Consider the following 22,484-nt stretch of genomic DNA (forward strand, 5'->3'; position numbering starts at 1 on the left):
GAATATAGCTTATTTTTCTAAACTCACATGAACATAACTATTTGGAATCTGAAGAATAACAACTAATTATATGACCTTTTTCTGTGAAAAGTACCTAGTAAATCATAACTTTATGTACATGCAAAATATAATAAATTTATCAAGAGCAGTATAATCAATATAGAAATCTTACCTTGTAAAAGTTTCCATATGACTTTCGAATATTGATCCACTTTTTGGCAAAAGGTGGATATTTGAGCCTGCTTAGCTGGCACTGAATGTTCAGGAACTTACTCATATCCCATGAACTTAAATCAAAAGAGGAAAAAAATCTGGATTAAATAAATGCTATACAATTCTTAAAAATGAGGATTTTAAGTCATTCTATTTGTTTTTATTTAGACATCACCTTTCTTATATTCACACGTAACATCAAGCTTAGAAAATTAACTTCTCTTCCTCCAAAATAATAATTCAAAAACAAACTTTAAAAAGCAAAGTGGGGGGCTTCCCTGGTGGCGCAGTGGTTGAGAGTCCGCCTGCCGATGCAGGGGGACACGGGTTCGTGCCCCGGTCTGGGAAGATCCCACATACCGCCGAGCGGCTGGGCCCGTAAGCCATGGCCGCTGAGCCTGTGCGTCCAGAGCCTGTGCTCCACAATAGGAGAGGCCACAACAGTGAGAGGCCCGCGTACCGCAAAAAAAATTAAAAAAAAAAAAAAAAAAAAAAAAGCAAAGTGGAAGTTGGATATATTAAATTTTTTTGACAAACTGTCTAATTCTTATTGGACTCATCTTGACCATTTTTATGGTTCTGATTACCTAGGCACACCTCTATCTTGTTGAGTTTTTTTTTTTTTTACAACTCTAAAAATAACTGCTCAGCTTACTTTTAATGCCAAGTTTATCACATTAGGAAGTTCCTTGAGGGTATGCTTTGAAATAAAACAAAAAACACAAACAAATGAACAAAATACTTGAGAGAAACAAACGTATCTGATATCAAGTAGTTAGAATGCAATTTGCTCTGCCACAGCATACGTTTCTACAACACGAATCAACCTATGTAGTTAAGTAGGAGAATCCTGGCTGTATCATGTAGAAGTTATGTTGCCTCATATGTGGTTTTTCCTTGGCAAAGGGAGTCAGAATTGCAGCAGTAGAAATTATAACCTTCAGCAGGAAAGAAAAAGCTCTCAACTCGGCCGCTGTGCCAGCAACAGGAGTACTTTTAAGAAAATTAAAAACAAGCACCTGCCCCCACAATCCTCTGGCTTCTGTGCCTTTGTAACATCCTCTGAGGTGCCTTCTACAGACCCCGGGAAGCTTGCCTGGGCTGTCCAAATTATTTCTGGGGGTATCAATTATTGTTTTTGTTAGTCCTCTGGTTACAAAATTGCACAGATTTTGAATGATCTGTCCCACAATGTGAGGTTTTTTACAGAATTGCACACACCACGTTATGACAGAAACACTGTGTACTTTAGCACGAACATTGCTCATTCATGCTGAAAATCAGGAACAGGTTTCTAAAGAGGCCCATCAACATTTTCCCAAACTTCCATTTTTAAGCACAATTATGATAGGCCTAAATTCAATGCTCTTCTCCTATTGCACCTGAGGGCCTCTAAACCCTTCACTTAGGTGACACCTCAGCTTTTGTCCACAATTTGAAACAGAAGTTCATTAGGACTTTCTTCTTCAACCTTAATAGCATAGGGTATAGGAGGTGGCTCAGCACAATGCTGTTAATCCTGTTTTAATCTCTCTCATCTCCCCACTTGGCTTTTCATTTAACTAATTCTTCTGGAGCATAATTTTGAGCTCAGCACTATAGTAAGCAATATGAAAGACTACCAAGTAGCAAAAATCCTTGCTCTGATCTCCTTGCAAACCTAAGTCTTACACACATGAAGTTTAGACATCAGAATATTTAGTCAGATGCCAACATGAATGGGACATATCAGAGGCTGTAAGGCTTCAAGAAAAAGGTCAACGTGAGTTGTAGTGTCCAAAATAAAATATGAGGTAGGCTCTGGGTAATAATAAAGAAGAGTCAAGGAAGAGAACCTTCCAGCAGAGAGGAAAGCTGTATGGGTACAGAGAGGAAGGATAAACCGTGTGGTTCATGGGCCAGCCTGACTGGAGTAAAAAAGAAAAATGGCAGGAGGGTTAGGCTACAACGGGCAGGGTGGGATTAGACAACAGAGCCTTGAAAGCCAGACTGAAGAGTCTGGACTTTCTTGAGCAAGGAAGTGTCCTGATAAAAACAGCGTTTCAGTAAAGTCATTTAAGTTTTATACATTAATATTTAATCTTCTTCTAGCACTGGATCAGACTGTTATCTCTGCTTTCCCTCCTCTCTCTGACATCTAGGACTTAAAATTTAACCAGGAATAAGAATGTAAAAGAAAAGCTACTGTCTATTGTGGGGACTCCTTTAGTAAATAATATTTTTTGTGGTTATTCTAAAAGTTGGATGAGTTAGGACATCTTTAATCTTAAAAAGTATATTAAAAAAGATAAATTTCCTTAATACTTACCCATCTGTTAATATGGAATATTTATACTTTGTTCCTAATTCCTTCAATTTCATCCAGTCAATGACTTTTTTCAGTACCTGAGGGAAGGTATCCGCTTTGTCTACCTGATCCTGAGGATATGAAAGTAAAATATATAAAAATCTGGGTAGTTACATGTAGTCCTACCCAGAAACAAACACTGGAGGGAAAGAAACAGTAGGAGAAAGTCTTAACTATGATCTTTTAAATTCTTCATGGTTTTCTAGGCTAAGATTCACCTAAAATTCCATTTTTAAGACAGTTAAAAATTGTTTATAGCCAAGTATTAGGGACTGCTTTCAACTGAAGTATAAAACCCTCCCCAGATTAAGATTTAAGATCATCCTCAGGGGTTCTCTTTTTTCAGGCCTCAACCTAGTGGCTTACTGCTTCTCCAGAGGGGAGAAAAGGGAAATCTCTCCTCAGCTGAAAACCACAGCCCTCTACACTGGTTTCCCTATCTCGAAGCTCACATCCAGAACACATTACACATCTGAATGATCCATCACATCAGTCGCATACTTAAAACCCTCCAAACACTCCCCAAGGTCTTCCAGAAAAAGACACACAAGACCCTTCATGATCTAGCTCGCCTCTATCACTTCAGCTTTATTTGCGACCATTTTCTCACTAGCCCATAATACACCTGAACCATCCCGAACCACTTACAGCTTTGCCCTTCACACCTGAAATGCCTGCCCAGTCATTCTTTCCCACCTATTTACCTATCATTGACTCGGCCCAAGTTCACCAACTTGAGTTTTGCCCAGGACAGCCCTCCCTTCCCTCTGTCAGAGGGAGGTCTTTCTACAGATGCCCATGACACCCTAATGAAACACTGACTGTCAGTCTTCCTAACCATACTGTGACCAGTGTTTTTTTCTGTCTGTCCCCAACTTACAGATTGTTAAGTGAGCTGAGGAGAGAGACTGCCTTGACCATCTTTGTATCCACTGTAGCTTGGCCAATATTGAATATTATAGCAGGCCCTCAAATATTTGTTGAATGAATGAATAAAGGAACTAAATAAATCAACAAAGGGCCTACCACATTAGAATACAACCAAAAATCAGAGGCCTAAAAAAAATTAAGCTATATATAAAATCAGGTTGTAACAGATACATTTTAAAACTTCATCTCCAAGTTCAACATGGTAACTAACATTTCCTTCACTAATGCTCCATACAAATGAAATGATTACAACTCCTTAAAAGGAAAGGCTAAAAAAAACTTAGCAGGTGTAAAATGTGCTTTTCTATTTTTTAAATATTACAATATAAAAGATCTTTACCAAGCAAGGAAAATATCACATTTAATTATTTACAACAATAATTTTTTTTAACTATGAAATAAATCCCTAATTTCAAAACTTCTTTCAAACTCTAGAAAAAGGAACACAGAATTATAACCTGAGTAATTCCAGTTAGATTGATGCAGAAGTCAGAAAGCTGTGTGTTAATCTCTGGTCTCACATACTGCTGAAACGTATCTTCCTACAAGGGAAGGACAGCAAGTTAAAGTATTTTGAACTATTTTCTATGACTTAAGATACATGATACATAACATGACTATGTCAGCCACATAAGGTTGTAATCTTATAGATGGCTCAAGGCACAGACCTGCCTAGAGTTTTAACAATTTAAGGATAATGCCCTATTCCCAAAGTACTCTAATTTTTTAATTTAAAAATTACGCTTCATAGTTTAAAAAAGTTTAAGATAGAACAAGTACCTGAAAGCAAGTCTTCAAGCCAAAGTTTAACCAGAGGAGCAAAATGTCAATGATTTTGTTTATAATATTTTGAAACTGTAAAGCCTATTAACGCAACCTCTAGTTCAAGATATTAAGAGCTTTTTAAATAACGTAGTATGTTGAAGAAATGCCAGTGTGCAGTTACAAATAAATTAGTTCAGATTCCTGCTCTCCCATTTACTCCTGACTAGTCCTTATTTTTATATTAAGATTCCACTAAACTGAATTCTGAATAAACAAAATTTAACTATATGATATGCAGTCATTTAAAGGGCAATAATACTACTAATTATTTTAGCAATGTTTAACCTCTTCAAGAAGCTTTCATGATTGCCTTCATATTTTATGCTCACAACAACTTTGTGAACTCAGTAAGGACGGCATGGTTATCATCGGGCTCAGGTCTCTAAGCATTTTTTCCTCTGGCCCAATGCTGACTCCCTAAACCAGATCACACTAAGTCACTTGTTAAAAATTAAGGACAATTTCAAAGCCTAAAGATTTATCGGCAGCAATCATTACTACTAGGTAGCTATGGAGAAAAAGACAAAGAATATTACTTATAGTAGAAGATTAAAAAATTAAGAAAAATCATGTTTATAAAATTCTTTTTACACACTAGTGTATTAAGCAGATGAATTACCAAGTTACTAATAATTATAAAAGAGTAAAAGAACAGCAAAGAACATTTGAACTTCAAAAGTTATAGATGTTCTTTACTTACCAGACATATTGCAAAAGGAAAAATTCTACTTAATTGAATTTCATAGATAAATGAAGTTTATCCTTTTAAATATCAGCATTTTGTTTCATAATTTTAAATGAAAATCTTAAAAAAAAATATGCTGCAACTTCCCTTACCATTATAAGCAGGTACTACAAAGTATGACATTAATAAAATTGTATTTGCTATTTAATACTTTCAACAGAATGATGCCAGAGGACTATGCATTCATTGACCAAATATTTAATAATCACTTAAATAAATTACATAGTAAGTTAAAAGGTGATGAGGGTTCTTAAAAAGTAGATAAGAGGGATCAGAAACATTGGGTCTGTGGGGTATTCAAGCTACACTATTGCACAGAGAACCAGTTAGACTTTATTTAGAAGGCAAGAGTTAAGGAATGCCCGGAAGGAAGGAAGGAAGGAAGGAAGGAAGGAAGGAAAGGAGGACAGGAGGGAGGAAGGGAATTAGCAGCAAGATCTCTGCAGGAAAGGAATTTGAGCTAAAGCTCTGGGAGGTGAGGGGGTGGAGCATGCCTGGAATTTCTGAGAAACAGCAAGCAGGTCAATATGGTGCAATCAGAGGTAACAAGAAGCCAGATCACATAAGGAATATGACTCTTACTCTGAGTTAAACGGGGAGCCATAAAAGAGTCGTGAGCAGAGGAGTGAAATGCTCTGACATATATTATAAGGATCACTCTGGTCACTAGGTTGAGAATTGGCTGCAGGGAATAAGGATAGAAACAGAGACTGGTTAAATGATGAACAAAAGCAGCAAATCCAGACAAGAAATCAGTGGGACTCAGACTACAGTCATAGTAGTGTGGTTAAGTGGCTGGGTTCTGGATATATTTTGAAGGCAGAGCAAACAAGTCACTGATGGCCTGGATGTGTGATGTGAGAGAAACAGGAGTTAAGGATGACTCCAAGCTTTTTGGACTGAGCAATTAGAAAGACAGAGTTGCTAGCCCTCAAGCTAGGGAGGCTGAAGATAAAACAGGTTGCGGGTAAATCTGGGACACGTTAAGATGTCTGTTTAGATGTCCAAGTAGAGATCGTAAGTAACAGTCTGGATTTGGGACAGAGGACGAGATTGGAGATATGTATTTGGAAGACATCAGCATGTAGTTTCTAAAAGCTATGGAACAAGATGATAGACGAGATCATTAAGGAAGAGGATCTATATAGAGAAGAGGACCTGGGATTGAACCTACAGCATCCTATATTAGGAAGTTGGGAAGAGAAGGATCAACCAGCGAAGGAAACTGTGAAGGGGAACCCAGTTAGGCTGGCGAAAATGCAGGAGAATGAGGGGTTCTGGCAGTCACTTGAAGGAGACAGTGGTCAATTCCACCAGGACTTAGGTAAAGGTCAAAAATGACACTGAGGAGTGATTTTAGTGGAGTGATGGGCTGGAATACATAAATTAAACCTACAAGTGGTATGGGTTTAACAGAGAATGGGAGGAAACAGACAGAAGTGTATGTAACTTTTACAAAAACCTGCTGTAGAGGAACAAAGGCACGGGGTAGCTGGCAGGGAGTGGGATCAAGTGAAGGCTTTTTATGGTGTGAAAAATAACAAGTTTGTATGTGATGGGAACGATATAGTAGAAAGCAATGAATCATTCATGTCTAAATGAGGGACGAGAAGGTCTAGAGCCATATCCTTGAGTGACAGAGAGGAAGTAAGATCTAGTGAGTTATGCAAGATGATTTGCCTTCATAGCTGTCATTTTTTTCTTTTAATTTACTGACCTTTAATCTGCTTTGGACAAGGAAATTATATAAATGGGCTGATTAAGACTATAACTAAAAGAGGCTTCAAACAACAGAAAGAAAAAACTGTACGCATTTTAATGCACCAAGCCTTTTTATACTTACTCCCAGTGTGTTGGTGGCAACTGGGGATACCACGCACGTGGTACTTCTGGGTAGATGAGCTGTTACAATCCTTGTTCAGGATTTACAAGGCAAACAGTATTAATTTGGAGGGATCCTGCTGAGTTCCTAAACTAACAATGCACCGACGATGAGTATCTAAAGCAAATATGTTATATGGCTTAGAAGCCAAGGTTACAAGAGTTGTTTCCCCCATAAACTTTTCACCAGAAAGCTAACTAGTTTTAAGTTGAAAGGTAATTTCTATACCTTATCATTTTTATAGATCAGAGTATACATTAGTCTACCACAGTGGTTCTCAACCCTGACTGCATACCAACTGAGAAGCTTTAAAAAAAAAGCTAATGCCAGGGGCCCCACGGAACAACTAAATCAGAATCTCTGGGACAAGGACCAGGCATCAGTTTTTTTTGTTTTTTGTTTGTTTATTTGTTTTAGCTACTGGAAAAGGAGAGGAGCAGACCCTGAAATTATTTTATTATAGCCCATCTATTAAGTATGCAGCAAGAGCAAACACCCCCTCTTTAGAATTCTAATTCTAGCTGAAATAGCAAATGGGACCTTAGTAGCCAACCCCAGAATAGCTGCTGCTAAAAATAAAATTAAAACAATTCACTTACTATTTCTAAGGTATGAGTATTCAGTAAAACAACAGGAAATTCAATTATTTCATGTATGAACTCAGGTGGGTTACCCTCTTCACAAGTGGCTTCAAAGTCAATAACACAAATGTAGTCGTAGTAACTGTCAGCACAATTGCCCTCTTTCAACATCAGCTTCTGCTTCTTATAATAGTTTTTCAGTCTCTTCTTTAGTACATCCTTTACACCTCTAAGGAAAATAAGAATAAAATTAACGCTTAGGTGAATTTTACAGGCAAGAATCTGAACTCTTACCTGCTGGCACTGGGTTGAACACTGACAGCATTATCCCAGCATAATTTAGCAAATGTTAGCCAAAATAAATGTAAAGAAAGCAAAGCTAATTTAGCAAAGAACTAATTAAAACAGAACGTTTAATACAGCATCAATATTTTAATTCACACGTACCTTTTCATTTTTCTCGTACGATATATAAAATATATATTGGTGTTTCAAACCATAACCTTTGTCAGCATACACTACCTATACACCCCTGTTGCCTTATATAATAAGATGACATACATGATACAAAACCCGAAATTAATACTGAATTATTCTGCTGACCAAACACAAATTTCAGAGAATGAAAATTCAGGAAAATTGAACATAGTATGCTCTCTCTTTCCTTTCTTTTGGCTTTTGTAAGTTAGACAACTAAAAAAATCCACATGAATTTGAAAGCATTATGAGCCTAGTAGTATGTAAAGTTGAATGTCTCTTAGCTATTTAACTAGGAAAACTAATTTAGGAGACCCTAGAATAAACCATGCCCAGAAGAACACTGGCATAGTCAGTAGAATCTTAATTGCAATTAGATTTCTTCATTTACCGTGGGTAGAATTGGATTCAGGAGATTTCTGTTTTACAGGTATTTTTAAAATATACGTTCCACAAAAGGGAGGTGGGGCAAAGCTGTTCTAAATTTATGACAATGGTGGGTAAAGGCAGTCACATTCGTTCGTCAAACAGTATATATTACTTCAAAAAATCAAAAGTCGCAACCATTACTTAGACTTCCTTCACTGTTACTTGGCTGAGTCCTGTAAGGGCTTGTAAATTCAAAATGGTAGTAAAAATAAAAGGATCTAAAAACTGTAACTAATGGGAAGTGACAAGGAGGGCATTTTGGCCCCGTCACCAATTAGTGACCGTTAGAAAAAATGTTTCTAACCTTTTGTTTTCCTTTCTAAACTACCACTAAAAAGGAATCTTATCCATGAAAAATCCTGATAATTAACCAGCAAGTTGTTTTAAGACAAAATGTGTTAATATGTTTATTTGCTTGAGATTTTCCAGACTACCAAAACCTAGGAAGGAAACCCTCAACTCCTTTCATATTAAGGTATTGTGCGTGACCTCTGTGTCATGGGACAGCTTTGGATTGCTTTGTCTTAATTTCTTTTCTTTCTTTCTTTCTTTTTTGGAAGAAACTATAGTTTACTAAAGGTGAAACGTTATTTACTAAAAGGCTGTCTGCAAACCTAATGGCAACATAAACACATAACCAACCAGTTACTCCAGAGAGAAAACTTTATCTTTAACATCTCCCTTGCCCCTCCACATCCAAACAATCACCATTTCTGCCAATTCCAACTCAGAGAAACATACAGAATCTGGTTCTCCTGAATTCTCTCCGGTGGGGCTCCCATTAGCTTCCTGGACTCTGGCACACGTCTCCCCTATCACAGCCCTCCTCTTCATTCTTCACCTTGCTCGAGAGCTAAGCACTAGCACCACCTTCCTGCTGAAATACTTCAGTGGCTCCCTTCTGCTTACAGGTAAAATGCAGACTTTAGCACAGAGTTCCTTCACCACTAGGCTATGACCTACCATTTCGTCATCTTCTTCAGATGCTCCCCCTCCCCACAGTACGCTGCACACTGCAGACAAAACACAATACAGGCCACGTCCCGAAAATGGGGCATGCTTTCCTGTTCCATAGCTTTGGTTGTACAAAGAAAAAGCAAGATCATGTAGCAGAAAATATACAAACAGAAATTAGGAGTTTTGATTTCTTTTCGCCCCAAATACCCTCCCCCTCCCTTTTCTGTTTTAAGTCAATTCAAATGTCACTTCTGAATCCCTGAGACAGACTCTTCCGCATTCTCATGCTGCACTTGGCCAGACCTTCGATACAGCTCTGGTCACTCTGTATTGTGATTATTGGTTTGTGTATTTTCCTAAAAGACTGAGATTTCCAAAATAGGGAGTAGATCTGTTTTACCTTTATAACATTATTACCTAGTAAAGTACTTACAATTCAGTAAGTGTTTGTTGACTAAATGTATAAACATACATTTGATCTCTCTAGCTCCCATATAAGTCAGGAGTGAGCAACTGATCTTCACACCTGGGAAGAACACACATTTTGCCCAGAAAATCTTAAATAGGCTACACGTTGTATTCCCAGAATAGAAAGAGTCAGGGGGAAAGGAGGTAAAAATCTTCTTCACAAATTATGGAGTAGACAATCGAGAAGGGGGAAAAAATACATGTGTGCTCTTTTGAAAAGCAATGAAGCTCTACTTTAAAGCAAAGAGGAGGAATACTGCTTATAAGAGAATAAGGATTCAGGGGGACCTCAAAACAATAAGTTTTCCTCTATTACCTGTAGTTATTTTTTTCTAGATGCCTGGCAATTCTCTTGTGTATCAAGAAGCTACATGTTTTTCTGGATCCCAAAGGTCATTCCTGCCCCATGCCCCAAGTCAAAATAAAGTGATTTGTTTCACAAAAAGTTATTAAAACTTAAGTATGTATACATCTCATTGAAGATACACACACATGCACACGTACACACTCTTGAGCTGGCTAAGCTGCATTATTTTCTCATTCAATATACAATTAAACATAACACTTACTATCATACTGCATATTTTTAGAAACTAAAACAGAAGAAAAAATACTTCCTAGTAGGTGAAAGTTGTTTTTTTTTAATTACCTGGTTTCGAAGAAATCTTCTTTATAAAAATAATACAAATGAACAAGAAAAAGGAAAAATACTCAATCTCGTTAATAAGTTATAATTATCTATCAACCAAATGATCAACTAAAAAAATTTTTTAAACATACTCAGTATAAAATGATAGATAACTCCTATACACTTCTGGTAGATGATCAAAACGTTCATCAACTTTAACTCAGCAATACTACTCTACTGTCTAAAAGACTGACAGAAATAATCAGAGTCACACAAAGATTCATGGATAAGAATGTAAATTATAGCTGTTATTTGAATTGTTAGTAATGGTTATCTCTTTATAATAGGATTACAGATATTTTTCAGTGTTTTCAAGATTTTCTAGATGAACATGTACTACTTTTATAATTTTAAAAAGTTATTTTTAATTACCTGGTTTCAAGCTTGAATTCTGAAAGTTTGGCTCTGAGCTCTTCCTTACTCATTCTATTAATGCAACCATTCGTAATAGCAATCTCTTTGTAAACTGGGTCACTGAAATCACTTGCACTGGAGGTAATGAACTTAGATCCTTTTGTTTCTTGGCCATCAAGTCTCCATCGCTGCTTTTTCTACCACACACACAAAAAATACATATATATATATAGTTTATAATTAGTACAAACATCTTAAATATTCAAACTCCTAAGGGCTCTTTGTGCTAATATGTTCAATAAAAAGTGCTTAGGAAGAAGGAGGATGTGTTTCCAATACGATTTACCCTGCTCTCTTCTCAGTCACGAGGTTCCTTACAGGAAATGAAGCTAAGTAAAAAGAGCACTGGTTTTGGGAGTCAGAGCAACCTCAGTACAGAGCCAGCTGATTGTTTAATAGTAGCATAACCTTGGGTAATTACTTATTACTCTGATCTTCAGTTTCCTTATCTATAAAATAAGGTATAATAATAACTGTCTCAAATGGTATTTGGTATTGCTAATGATAAACAGTATTTGGGAGAGATTATTATAAGGATTAAATGAAATCAAGTATATCAGGTTCCTGACACCATACCCAGCATGGCTATTAATAAATGGTAACTTTACTAATTACCATCACAGACTGTAGGTCAGACCTTTTCACAAGCAGTATTCTAAAATTTACAAATGAACCAATTTTTAAGTTAACTTTTACAACATTACGCATGTATACATCAGTGCCTTCCTGAGAATTTTTTAACCTGACTTCGTTTCACAAAGTTAACAGAAATTGGCCAATATAAAAATTAAAGGGACCAGAAATCTGATTGAAAGCTTGCTAGTACCCAAGGCAAAGAAGGAAATAAATTCAGTTCCAAAACACGCAATTTCCAAAAGTTACACATATATCAGTTATTCAGGAGAACTATACTTACTATATTATAAACCTTTCCTCCTTTCTTAAATGAAAATCCATGTTAAGAAGACATAATGTGATTCTAATCACACCACAGGTAGTCCCAAATTACTAATACGTTAAGTTCCAAAGATTCATTTACATGTTATTTTCCACATGCAATGTTACAAATATTAGGTATGTTACAGAATTTTCAAAAATACTTTGGAATTTACTAGCAATCCATACTAAAGCTTGTTAACTTAGTTATAACTTACCACATTGTCCCCACGTGAACTTTAATGACAGATTAAGGAGGGATAACCGTGGATAGGACACAGTGCCTGAGTTGGAACTGATCCTGATGGTTCAGGGACTATTTCTCACTCTTAGCTCTCAATTTAATGCAACACACATTTAGCAGATACTGTGCTAGAATACTTAAGAATTACTCTCTCCCATCTCCTCTGAGGAAAGAGGACAGGAATTCCAATGGATGAACTGTCCATAAATTGAAGAATAATTTTTTAAATAATTTTATTAATTTATTTTTTTTTGGCTGCATTGGGTCTTCATTGCTTTGCGTGGGCCTTCTCTAGTTGCGGCAAGCGGGGGTTACTCTTCGTTGCGGTGCGTGGGCTTCTCACTGCGGTGGCTTCCCCTGCTGCAGAGCACGGGCTCTAGGCACACGAGCTTCAGTAGTTGCAGCACGCAGGCTCAGTAGTTGTGGCTCGTGGGCTCTAGAGCGCAGGCTCAGTAGTTGTGGCGCACGGGCTTGGCTGCTCCGTGGCATGTGGGATCTTCCCGGACCAGGGCTTGAACCCGTGTCCCCTGCATTGGTAGTTGGATTCTTAAACACTGCGCCACCAGGCAAGTCCCTTGAAAAATAATTATATTGAAGTTCCTTGTTGACCAATGTTTTAAAAACTTTATTACACGGATATTTGACTAAGATAAGAAAATAATTAGCTTTCAATACTATATTAAATTTACAATGCCTGGCTACTTTATCATTAGCATTTAATCAGGATTCCTGATTTATCCTTTACACTTACAATGAATTTTAAACTTCGTCTTCAATTGGGTTAAAATTGGTCAACAATGAGTAACAGTTTGTCTACCAAAACAAATGTCTCATTTAATTTAAGCAAATTTTCTCCTTGGTTAAATCCTCCCTCTGACTCACTTGCTTAATTCTTATCTAGAACTGTAGCTACAAATATTACCCACAAGTAACACTTAGGCCTCTTCTAGATATGCTACAAATCATGATTTCTATAAAGAAAGTTCTGCTTCCTCTCCTGGGTCCAACCCTAGCCCTCTTCCTTCAGTGAAGTTTAGGACATGGTGAAGGTCCAGTCCTCACAAACTGTGGTCTACACTAATGGTTTCCAAAGAAAACCCACTAAGACAACCCACTAAGGGGCAGAAGGAAAATATTTAAAACCCTGTATGTATTATTAATCTACAAAAACACAAAATTAGTTTACTAAGTAATACATGGATTGATAATGGTGCCCTCCCCAATGTCTGTGTCCATCTGTCACATGTCACAAAGTACCGGCCATACAATGAGGAAAGTAGGGACAGACTCCACCGTACAAGGGAGAATATTCACCTTCATGATACTGTGACATTTTGCAATTTTCACACGTCCCAGTAAATGGTTGCACGGTTTATATTATCCCAAATGAGAGAATCTTTACAATATGGAATTGACCGTGAAAATCTTTTATACCAAATGGAGGCTGACTATCTTCTGGTAAAGTACTTAAAAGTGCTATTGAACTTACAAATGAGTTACATATTTCCTTTTACAAAATGGTATTCCAAAATTGCTGTCATTTTCTGTGATGAGAAAGGGATTAATAGCTTGATCCTTAAAAGTTTTTTGTTTTTGTTTTTTGCGGTACGCGGGCCTCTCACTGTTGTGGCCTCTCCCGTTGCGGAGCACAGGCTCCGGACGCGCAGGCTCAGCAGCCATGGCTCACGGGCCCAGCTGCTCCGCGGCATGTGGGATCCTCCCGGACCGGAGCATGAACCCGTGTCCCCTGCATTGACAGGCGGACTCTCAACCACTGCGCCACCAGGGAAGACCCTGGTTTTTTTTTTTAAATAAACCCTATTTGTTTCAAGATGAAAGAAAATATGTTTTAACAATAACTTAGCAAGTAACTGCTTATCAAGAGAAACCTCTTCTGTGGCAAGAACATTTGGAAAATAGATGTTTTGGAAGTGTTTCCATTATTTTATTGCCAAAAAAAAAAGAAAACCTGCTCATTACCTATTTAAAAAAAAAAGCCTTTGCATCTACACATAAAAAACAAACAAACTTAGAAGCACAATTAAACTTGGTTACAATCCTTCCAAAAGAAGAGTTCTGATGAAATTTGAACCTACTTGGTTAAAAATATAAAATTGCAACACCTATTAGTTTACAAAAACATTTTTGTTGACATCAAAAATAATGAAAATTTACTTAGCTGAAATCCAACAAAATATTTTGCTTACTTGAGCCTGAAAAAAAAGACTGTATCATTGTTTATTAAAAGCATCCAACAACAGGTTTTTAACAAATATGATAGTCACTAACATCAACTAGGAACATTAACTCAGGCCTTAAGTCACTGTATCTCGAAGTTTTAAGACTTCCAAATCTAATGAAGTGTATTCAATCACACTTCTCTCATTAAAAATAAAGTTTTTAAAATTATTTTTAAACGGACTCACTTGATGATGTTATTGACAGTATCTCAAACTGAAGAGGAATGGCGGGGTAGAAGAGCGGTTCTTTAGACAGAAGGGACATGGAGGCCTCTTTGAAAGTAATATCATAAGGCGAAGCAGATAACTATGCAAAAGACCCAGGGGAAGAGCATGCACAGCAAAGGAAGCACACAAAGACCCTTAACAAGAAAGATCATCCGCCATAAAACCGAGTATGCTGGGCACTGAGAGCAAAAGGGAAGAGTTGTACGAGGTGCAGTTAACAATGGAGAAAGGAGCCAGGTCCTGTGGGCAGCAAACTGAAGACTCAGGAGGGGAGAAACCGGTCAGATTCATGTTACTAAAAGCTCATTCTACCTGCTGTGTGGGGAATGGGCTGTAGACGGAAAGAACAAGAGCTAGGAAGCCTCCTGCAAGTACCCACACTATGAGGTGCTCCGCATTTGTATGTTATTAACAGAAAATGACCAATTCGGGTACTAGATCGTTCACACTCTGCAGCGCCAGTCAACAATAATCGTATGTGTCAAAGAAGATGAATAAAGAAATTTTAAGACGGTTTTTACAACTCTGCCACTGTAACTAGGATCTATCGGTGAGCTATCAAACTCATTAAAGGTTATCAGTCATACATTACGTTTATATGAGATAGTTGTAAATAGGCGAAAACCAGAGACGAAGCTCCAGCTAACAGGCACAATCTCCTTTTGCCAAGCCTGGGAGCTGGGCTTAAAGGTCTTAAGAAGTGATATAGCTAGAGCTGTGGTGGTATTTCTAAATACATCAACTACCCGCTACAGATTAGGGCTACAGAGAATGACAACAGTAACCGTGCGCCCAGAATGCTTAGAGCAGAGTTCCCACGCAGAGCTAATAAAACCACGGTTCGCATACTTCTCGTCTGGGCTGTTTACTCACTTCCAGACAGTAACTGGGACCAGAAGGGGCTTACTGACAACCACCCCCGAGTAAAGGCTCCCGGAGTTGGGGCCAGGGAAGGCGGCCAGGGCTGGGGCCCCAGGGCGCACGGGTTGAGGTTCCTGAGGGAAACCCTCGAAGACAAGGGCGCGCGGGCGGATTCTCACCTCGGAATTCGGGCGCTGCGCCTCCTCCCCGCACGCCGACCCCCGCGAGCCGCGCCGCGCGGGAGCCACGGCCTCGCCGCCGGGCTGGTGGCTCTGCTCATCCTCCATGCCGCGTGTCACGTAAGAAGAGAGCTGCTGGGGCCCACCACTCGCTCTCTCACTCGGCCAAGCCCGAAAGCCTCACCTTTCTCCGCTGAAAAATTACCGGGCTACCGTTCCCGCGGCGGCGACCACACAAACTCGAATGGACACCTCCCACTTCCGGGAGCGTGAGGCGTCCACACGCCGCGCAGGCGCGGTGAGCCGGCGCGCGGAACGCCAGCGCCTCCGCCGAGGAAGGCAGTGGGGGGCGGTGGGTAGAAGGAGAGATGGGAGGAGCGAAGCGGCGGGGAGGCGCGCGCGGGAGAAACCGAACGCTGCGTGCGCGGGGTTGACGCGACGCCAGAGTTCGGGCTGTAGTCCCTAGAGATTCCGCCAGAAGAAATGACCGATCACCATCTCCTGAGAAGTAAGCGAGGAGTATCCGAGAGAGAGGTGAATTTTAACCATAGAGAATAGCATTTATAAAACAATCTACGTTTTTCCCGTAAGGCGTTTGAGACGCCCACTGCTGGACAAGAAAAAGCAATAGGTCTGGAGTTACTACGAAACTGAACAAAGTAGGTGAAACAACTGTTTTCAGACATTGGACGACAGGTAGTTCCGGACCTTTGTAGCTGAGAGAAGAGAAACAAATGAGATGGGGATTTTTTTTTAGGGAATTTGACGAGGCCAAGTTGGTTGGAATTTATGAGGCGGAGTTCATGGAGAAAAAGCTTCAGAAATCTGCATAGGCGCACCCTTGCATCTTTAGCTGAATAAAAATCAGTGAATATGTTCTGTGAAACTCCACAAGACCAGGAAAGAACAATTATTGGGGAGCAGTAAGCCAAACAATTTTCAGAGCTCACACTGGGCTAAGGAATCATTTGAGTTCCCTGGAGCCAGAGTGGAGAGACTGTTGAATACGGTTGTCGAACGGAGTATGCTATAGAGACCCCCTAAGTGTCATGTCTTAGTAGTCAGGTAAACTAGCCCTAGACTCTGGGCTAGTTTAGACCCTTCAGAAGCTTAAAGACAAGCCCTGATAGAGTCAAACTGCTCAGTAAGTAACCGAACTACCTGCCAAAGCAAAGCCTGATACTCTCTAAAAGACTAGCACAAAATACGGGATTCAACAACATTATATTCAATATATCAGGCGTCCAGTCAAAACTGAATAGGCATGCCAAGTACGTAGGAAAATATATAGTCAATAGAACCATATCCAGAAATGACAAAAATGATGGCATTAACAGAGAAGGACTCGTGCGTGTAATATGCTCAAGGATTAAACACAAAATATGACAGGAGAGAAACTGAAGAGTTTTTTTTAAAAAGAAGCAAATAGAATTTCTAGAGATGAAAAATATAATATCTGAAAATTTTAAATCTCTACATGGGATGGATAGCACTTTAGGTGCTGCAGGAAAATAAAAAGTAAGCTGAAGACATAGCGATAGAAACAATCCAAAATGACACACAGAAAATAGACTTAAAAAAAAAAAACAGGGCTTCAGTAACCTGTGGGACAATATAAAGAGGTCTAATGTATATATAATTACAGACCCAGAAAGAGGATGGGGGTGAAGAAAAATATTTGAAGAAATAGTGGACAAAAATGTTCCAAGTGTAATATCTGATATTTGATCCAAGAAGGTCAAAGAAGCACCCAAACAGGGTAAATATAAAGAAAACTACACCAGGTCACATCATAATCACACTGCTGAAAAACAGTGCTAAAGAGAAGATCTTAAAAGCAGCTAGTGAAAAAAGGCACATTATATATAGAGAAATAATAATAAGAGTTTTCATAGACTTCTCATTAGAAACTGTGCAAGCCAAAAGAAAATTAAATGCAAAAGTGCAAAACACAACTGTCAACTTGGAATTCTATACTCAGCAGGATGAAACAGACACCGTTTCAGACAAACAAGTCCAGGAAATCCACATCCTGAAGCAGAGCCATCCCAGCTGACTTGCAGACCTGGAAGGAAGAAAAATAAATGCTTATTGTAAGCCACTGGTGTGGTTATTCTGCATTATTATAAAAATAATTAATGAGTATAAGATCTCTTCAAGTCACATGACAATGGGTGTGGACATATAACTCCCTAACAGCAAAAGGGACACAACTGGAAATCTACCACAGATGTTTTACCTCTGAAATCACCTGCTTCTTTCTAAGTGGACTGTATTTTTTCTCTTATAATTACAGACTTATCTTTGTGTTTATACACGAAAGTTTATGGGCTCAGAAACACAATACAAATACAATACAATACAAAGATTTCTAAGGCACAACTCTGATCATCTCTTTTTGCCAGGATTTATTCATTTTCTCTTCACACAATGATTTTGAGTCCTGACATACAACTGCAGGGAAATTAACAAGAATTGCTAATCGCATCTCTCTCAAAGAAGAAAAAATGACCCAGTAAACACTATCAGGATTCACATTATGTGAACATTAATAAGCACTAACTGAAAATTGTTCTGCTCGAACTTTTTGATTTGATACTTAACTGTTAAGTAAAGAAGATTCACTGTCAAGGATTGATTGATCATTTATTTGTACTTCAAACGATGGGCTTATACCTTAGTACTGTTGCCAGTATCTATGGGAAGGCTAAGACACAATAACCATTCATTCATTCAACAAATGTGCCAGGAATGAGCACTGAACAAAACGAAAAAAAACTCTTTGCCCTATGGCATGAGTTTACGTTCAAGAAGTGGAATAAAGACAGCAAACAAAAGAAAGAAGTAAGATATTTACAGTATGGAGGAAAATTAAGCAGGTAAGGGGAATGGGGGGATGATCCTGTGGGAAATGGGGGGTTGCAATTGTAAATAGAGTGGTTATGGGAGGTCTCTCCGATGGTGTGCTATTTGAGCAAAGACCTGAAGGAGGTGAGGGAGCAAACTGTGAGGCTGTCTGGGGGAAGAGAATTTTAGGCAGTGTAAGCATCAAGTGCAAAGACCCTGAGTTGAGAATGTTCAAGAAATACCACCATGTCCCATACTTTCCTTTGATTGTATGGTATCAGCAAGCAGGAGACCCACATTTCGTACGTGGTGACTGCTGTTACTCTCCATGTACACAGAAGGAGAAGTCCCAATGATGCCAGTGCCTTCTGCCTAAGAAAATAAGTGCCCTAGTTGGACAGCTCAGGGGGAGAGCCTCCCTAAAAGTTTCAGTTATGGCCCAGGCCTAAAAGAGAGACTCTAGCGTCAGTTATTCTCTTATTAACCCCAGTGAAAAACATACCTGCCTTTCATTTAGCATTAATGTTCCTGGATTAATACACTGTTAGTGATAGATCTGTGTATTGAATAGCAGGTTTTATAAATTGTTCTAGGCTGAACTACAATAAATATATGACCTTTGAAGGGTAGAATGCCATTTGTTTCTAAGTCATTTACCCATGGCTGCCTGGTGCCAATGTATATTTAATTCTATATCTTTAGGTTCGTATCTGAGTGCCCTGCTCTGTTCTATTGGTCCGTGGTGTCCATTCTTACACCCTTCCCATGCTGTTTTTATTGCTTGTCTCTGCAGTATGTCTTAATATATTGTAAAATAAGTTCCCCCTCTTGAGTCTTCTTTTTCAATACTGGCTTAGCTATTTATGGATTTTTAGCCTTTCACGTACATTTGAGGACAAATTTACTGGTCCTCGAAAATCCAACAAAAATGCTCATTAAAATTGAATTCAGTAGAACCATTTGTGGATAACTGACATAATAATATTGCCTTCCTGTTGAAAAATATAACTGTTTATTCAGATCATGCTGTATGTTTTTAAAATTTTATAATTTTCTCCATAGAGGTCTGGTCCATTCTTGGTTAAGTTAATCCCTAGATACATTATGCTTTTTGTTGTCATTATGAATAGCATATTATTTTATATTGTATTTAAAATTTAGGTTGGTTATTTGTGGTGAGAAAAAATACTATTGATTTTTATCATGCCTAAGCTCCCTTATGAATTTTAATAGTTTTTTTATTCTGTTGGTTTTTGATGGATGATCATATTTCTGTAAATGTTTTAGCTTTATGTTTCCTAACTTTATACCCCTCTATCTTTGTCTTTTCTTACTGCATTGCCCAGAAGCCTTTGGTAGTTTGTTAATAGTAATGATACCAGTGCTGAACTCATGGGAATTGCATATAAAACCTTTCTATTTAAGGCAATGTTTTCTGCAGGTTCCAAGGTCTTTTCCTTTAGTACTTTAAAAATATTACTTTATTTTTTCTTGTATCTAACGTTGCTTTGAAAGTCTGATATCAGCATGATTCTTGATCTTTTTAGATATCTGTTCCCTTTCTCTGAGAACTCTGCATATTTTATTTTTGTCATCAACATTCTTAAATTTCATTGTAATGCTTCTAGGTAGGGAATCTTCTTTTTTGTCTGTTTGGTTTTCTTTGATTTCTTTCAATCTGAGGCCCTTCATTTTTCTTTAATTTAGGAAAATTTACCTTCATTATCTCTTTAAATGTATCTTCTCCAATTTTCCCCCTTCTCTATTTTGAACCCATAAAATCTAGATATTGGCATGATTCTACCTTCCTTACCCTCCATATTACTTATTTTTCCTTTTATGTTTTCCATATCTTTATTTTTTCCTGCAGCCGCCTGGGAAAATTCCTCAATCTGATTTTACAATCTCTAACTTACTCTTTAGCTGTATCCTCCGTGCCATTTTTTCCTATTTGTTGCATTTTCCCTCTATTTTGTTTAGTCAAAGAATAACTCAGGGACCTTTAGTTAATTTGCTTCAGCAATTTAGTCACATGAGGAAGGCAGTCATTACACTATTGTTAAAAAACAAAGGCAAAAACAGGATTTAATACACAAAAGAGAGAGGAAAGAGGCCACAGTCTGGAAATAGTGATTGGTGTGCACATATTTGGGGTACAGTTGTCAGCCAGCAGCTTGAATAAGCGCGATAGGGGTATCAAAGAAAACAATTACAGTAGTTTGTGGATTTTCGGAAACCCGTGAGCGTTTAACGAGGGGACCTCATATTTCCACTTTCTAATGATTTTTTGGTTCAGATTGCCAGTATCTTCGTTTATCTCCTTAAGTATATTCATTATGCATCTTTGAAATTCTTGGTTCATCTGTTCTAATAATTCTGATTCAGTTGGTGTATGTGATTCAATTTGTTGTCTGCATTTCGTGGTCTCTTTGCTTCCCCACAGGTGCCGGGTTATTTTGGCCTGTGAGCTCCTGTGTCTGGTAATGTGGATTGGGGAGGAGGCATGTGTGATCCTCCAGACGAATTTGAGAAGGAAGCCTGTGAGCCGCTGTCACCACAGCATTAGTGTTAAGCACTCTTATTTGTTTTCACTCCATTCAACAAAGGCAACTCTGTTCAGGGTTACACTGTTGATCTCTAAGGAAGAAGTAGCTTTGAGAGACCCACTCCCCAGTTCTTAATCCATCAACCCTGGGATTTGGAGGGGGAGGGGCATAGAAGTCAGTGTCAGAGGGGAGCTGGTCAGCCTGTTGTTTTCATCAACCTGTCTCCCCAGCCAAGTGCACTAAATGCTGCTACTCTGATATAAGTCATGGACAGGCTGGGAATGTTGCTGCTGGTTTCTGCTTTCCTCCAGGCTGTCTCATGGCTGCTTCTGGTCGCCCACCACCCCAGGCAGAGCGCCGTGCCCCCAAAAAAAACACATCTACCTCCCACACTATTTCAAAACTGCCTTCTGACTCCCAAGGAGTTTCTTGTTTTGTTGTTTTTATTATTCATTTCTCAAATTCATGTTTTTTCTTAATTCTAGAATTTTTCCAGGGTTCATGGGAGAGAGGGGTTAATAAGTTATGAAGCTACATTATTATTTCTACAACATTAAGATATGTGGTATATTAGTTTACTAGGGCTGCCATAACAAAATAGTACCCCAGACTGGGTGGCTTAAACAACAGAAATTTATTTTCTCACAATCCTGAAGGCTAGGAGACCAAGATCGAGGTGTCTGCAAGGCTGCTTTCTTTGGAGGCCTTTCTCCTTGGCTTGTACATAGCCATCTTCTCCCTGTGTTTTCACATTTTCTTCCCTCTGTAACTATCAGTGTCCAAATCTCCTGTTCTTATAAGAACATCAATCATATTGGATTAGGGCCCACCCTAATACCTCATTTAACTTAATTATCTCTTTAAAGACCCTGTCTCCAAATACAGTCACATTTTGAAGTACTGGGGATTAGGACTTCAACATATGAATTTGGAGACTCTACTAAAATGTATTTTTGGAATTGGAATCAAAATCACATTCATACATTGATGTTAGTGGATGTGACTCTTAAGCCTCTTTAAAAAAAATTTTTTATTGAAATATAGTTAATGTACAATATTTTATCTTACAGGTGTACAATAGTGATTCACAATTTTTAAAGGTTATACTCCATTTATAGTTATAAAATACTGGCTGTATTCCCTGTGTTGTACAATATATCCTTGTAGCTTATTTTATACATAATAGTTTGTACCTCTTAAACTCCTAACCCTATATTGCCCCTCCCCCCTCCCTCTCCCCACTGAAAACCACTAGTTTGTTCTCCCACTGTGAGTCTGTTTCTTTTTTAATTATATTCACTAGTTTATTGTTTTTTTAGATTTCACATGTAAGTGATGTCATACAATATTTTTCTTTCTCTGTCTGACCTATTTCACTTAGCATAATCCTCTCCAAGTCCATCCATGTTGTTGCAAATGGCAAGATTTTATTCTTTTCTATGGCCGA

At 38.3% G+C, this 22,484-nt stretch overlaps 1 protein-coding gene across 4 annotated transcripts in view; it reads right to left on the reverse strand.

Annotated features, from left to right (window-relative positions):
* Nucleotides 1-15,911, reverse strand: part of ERI1 (exoribonuclease 1) — a 157,917-nt gene extending 142,006 nt beyond the window's left edge. For all 4 annotated transcript variants that reach the window (XR_013825565.1, XR_013825566.1, XR_013825567.1 and 1 more), the window contains exons 1-6: nt 15,645-15,911; nt 10,915-11,093; nt 7,542-7,752; nt 3,949-4,032; nt 2,522-2,631; nt 173-287 (exon numbers count right to left, since the gene is read on the reverse strand). Coding sequence is in view for 1 of the 4 variants with exons in the window: in XM_079909577.1 (XP_079765703.1) it covers nt 173-287; nt 2,522-2,631; nt 3,949-4,032; nt 7,542-7,752; nt 10,915-11,093; nt 15,645-15,752 (807 nt within the window). In the remaining 3 variants the exon portion in view is untranslated. The remainder of the gene's footprint in view (nt 1-172; nt 288-2,521; nt 2,632-3,948; nt 4,033-7,541; nt 7,753-10,914; nt 11,094-15,644) is intronic.
* Nucleotides 15,912-22,484: the final 6,573 nt, after the last annotated feature.

This window comes from Stenella coeruleoalba, assembly GCF_951394435.1.
Source record: "Stenella coeruleoalba genome assembly, chromosome: 21".
Classification (NCBI taxonomy): Eukaryota; Metazoa; Chordata; class Mammalia; order Artiodactyla; family Delphinidae; genus Stenella; species Stenella coeruleoalba.